Genomic DNA, 1,930 nt, shown 5'->3' with positions numbered 1-1,930 from the left:
CATCCGAGAGTCGTTTTAATAAAAAGTTTTGCAAAGGAAGGTCCATAATTGAGAGAGTGTTTGGTGTTTTGAAAGGCAGATTTCGGTGTCTATTAGCAGCCAGAGAGTTACATTACGCACCAGAAAGAGTGGTTCAAATAATGAACGTTTGCTCTGCCCTCCACAATATTTGCGTAGATTTTAATTCACAACTGTCAACACACGAAATTATTGAGACAGAACGTCTTAATGAAATTGAAATGTCTGTTTATAGCAATACGAACAACAGCGAAGAAACAAATATTGCTCAGGAAATAAGGAATAATATTAGAAACAATTTGATTTAAATAAAATAACATTTATTTATAAAAAAACAAATAAAAAATGAATTCATTCTTTGTAGTGTAATAACAAACTTATAATCTAAAATGATACAGCTTCTATATGGCGATTTTGAGATCTTAAAATTCATTAATCAGTCGTTCTTAAACTAGCTTGCCTTATAGGCATATTATAAAAAATATCGTCACATATCACAAAGTTTTACTTAATTCTAATTCTAAAATTTTCTTTTTTAATTCTAATTTTTCTATTACATTTTTTTGTTTTTGCAGTTTGTATTTCTTTTCATATTCAAATTTTTCCTTGCAAAGAGCAAGTTCTTTTTCTTTTAATTCAAAAATTTTTCTATTATATCGTACTAGTTCCTTCAAGGAACACTTAATATCGCCCAAAATTTTGGTGGATTCTTGGTGAAATATCCCTTGGGTTTCCACTTGTGTCCTTAAAAGGCTATCACGTTCGTTTTGGAGTGACAGCCGTGAACGTTTGGCAGACTGTAAGCTTTCATTCAAGCAGTTACGTTTGGCCGCGGGCGCTGGTTCATCTTCGTTTTGGGGCGATAACAAAACCTCTTCTATAACATCACTGATATATGAGACAACTTGGCTAGTATTTGCACTTGTTCCGAAGCACGTTGATGATGGCAGTCCGTTAACTGCTTCTTCCATATGAAGAAGATTTATAATTTGTTCCTCCATAGAGGAAAGCGGGCAATACTGCGAGACACCACCGCCCGTGCTGGAAATACTCATTTTGTTTTTGCGCATCTTAACCTTAGTATGATTTTTTAGGTCAGACCAAACCTGTAAATATGTACATATAGTTATTTTCACATTTAATATACAAAATATAATACATTACTTTTTTCCAACCAGCGACATCTCTTACAGGAGGTCCATTTGCATTGAGGTCATCAGCCAGTTTTGTCCACAAAATCTTAGCGCGTTGTTTCGCATTTGCACTCTGCAACTGTCCCTTGGCCAAATCGCTGTGTTGGACCATAAAGTCTACCAACGTTTGAAACTGACGTTGCTGTGTCTGCAACTTTTTTGTTTTTTCCCTAAAACAATAAACAATTTAGATACAAATATAAAAATTTAATTGGGCTTACTTACATGTTTGTTACTTTGCGTTTGCTATTTTGTTTGCGCACGATTTTTGCGATCAACAAACGAGTTTGACATACGCTTTCGCATTATAGAGTGCGGTGATGCCAGATTTGCGAAAACTAGATGCGCAAGGTAGATACGAAAACGAATTACTGAGTACCAATTACTCGATTCGCGACAATTTTTCTTACGCATCGCAATACAGAGTAACCCCCCAGGTATATACGGCCGTAAGTTCAGCCAGGCCGAAGCCTATGCACCCTCCACCATGGGTTGCGTAGAAACTTCTTATAACCACTCCCATCCACAATCGAGATAATACTTGGGTTGCGGTAACGCTTGCCGATGGCAAGGTATCTTAAAACCTATATACCTATACCTATATACCGTCTTCTAAATTATAAGTAAGTCCATACGTGGTATATATTAAATTAAACAAGTATATACGGCCGTAAATTCGGCCAGGCCGAAGCTTATGTACCCTCCATCATGGATTGCGT

General features: G+C 36.2%; 1 protein-coding gene across 1 annotated transcript; it reads right to left on the bottom strand.

Moving 5' to 3' along the window:
* Positions 1 to 371: 371 nt before the first annotated feature.
* LOC142230363 (uncharacterized) lies at positions 372 to 1,676 on the bottom strand. Its single transcript, XM_075301009.1, has 3 exons — positions 1,437 to 1,676; positions 1,183 to 1,381; positions 372 to 1,124 (listed from the first exon to the last, which is right to left on the bottom strand). Coding segments are annotated over exons 1-3 (813 nt in total). The 5' UTR covers positions 1,439 to 1,676; the 3' UTR covers positions 372 to 512.
* Positions 1,677 to 1,930: the final 254 nt, after the last annotated feature.

The sequence above is a fragment of the Haematobia irritans genome, chromosome 3, assembly GCF_050003625.1.
Source record: "Haematobia irritans isolate KBUSLIRL chromosome 3, ASM5000362v1, whole genome shotgun sequence".
NCBI classification, from domain to species: Eukaryota; Metazoa; Arthropoda; class Insecta; order Diptera; family Muscidae; genus Haematobia; species Haematobia irritans.
The sequence above is the reverse complement of the archived record's forward strand: the minus strand, read 5'-3'. Positions and strand labels throughout refer to the sequence as shown.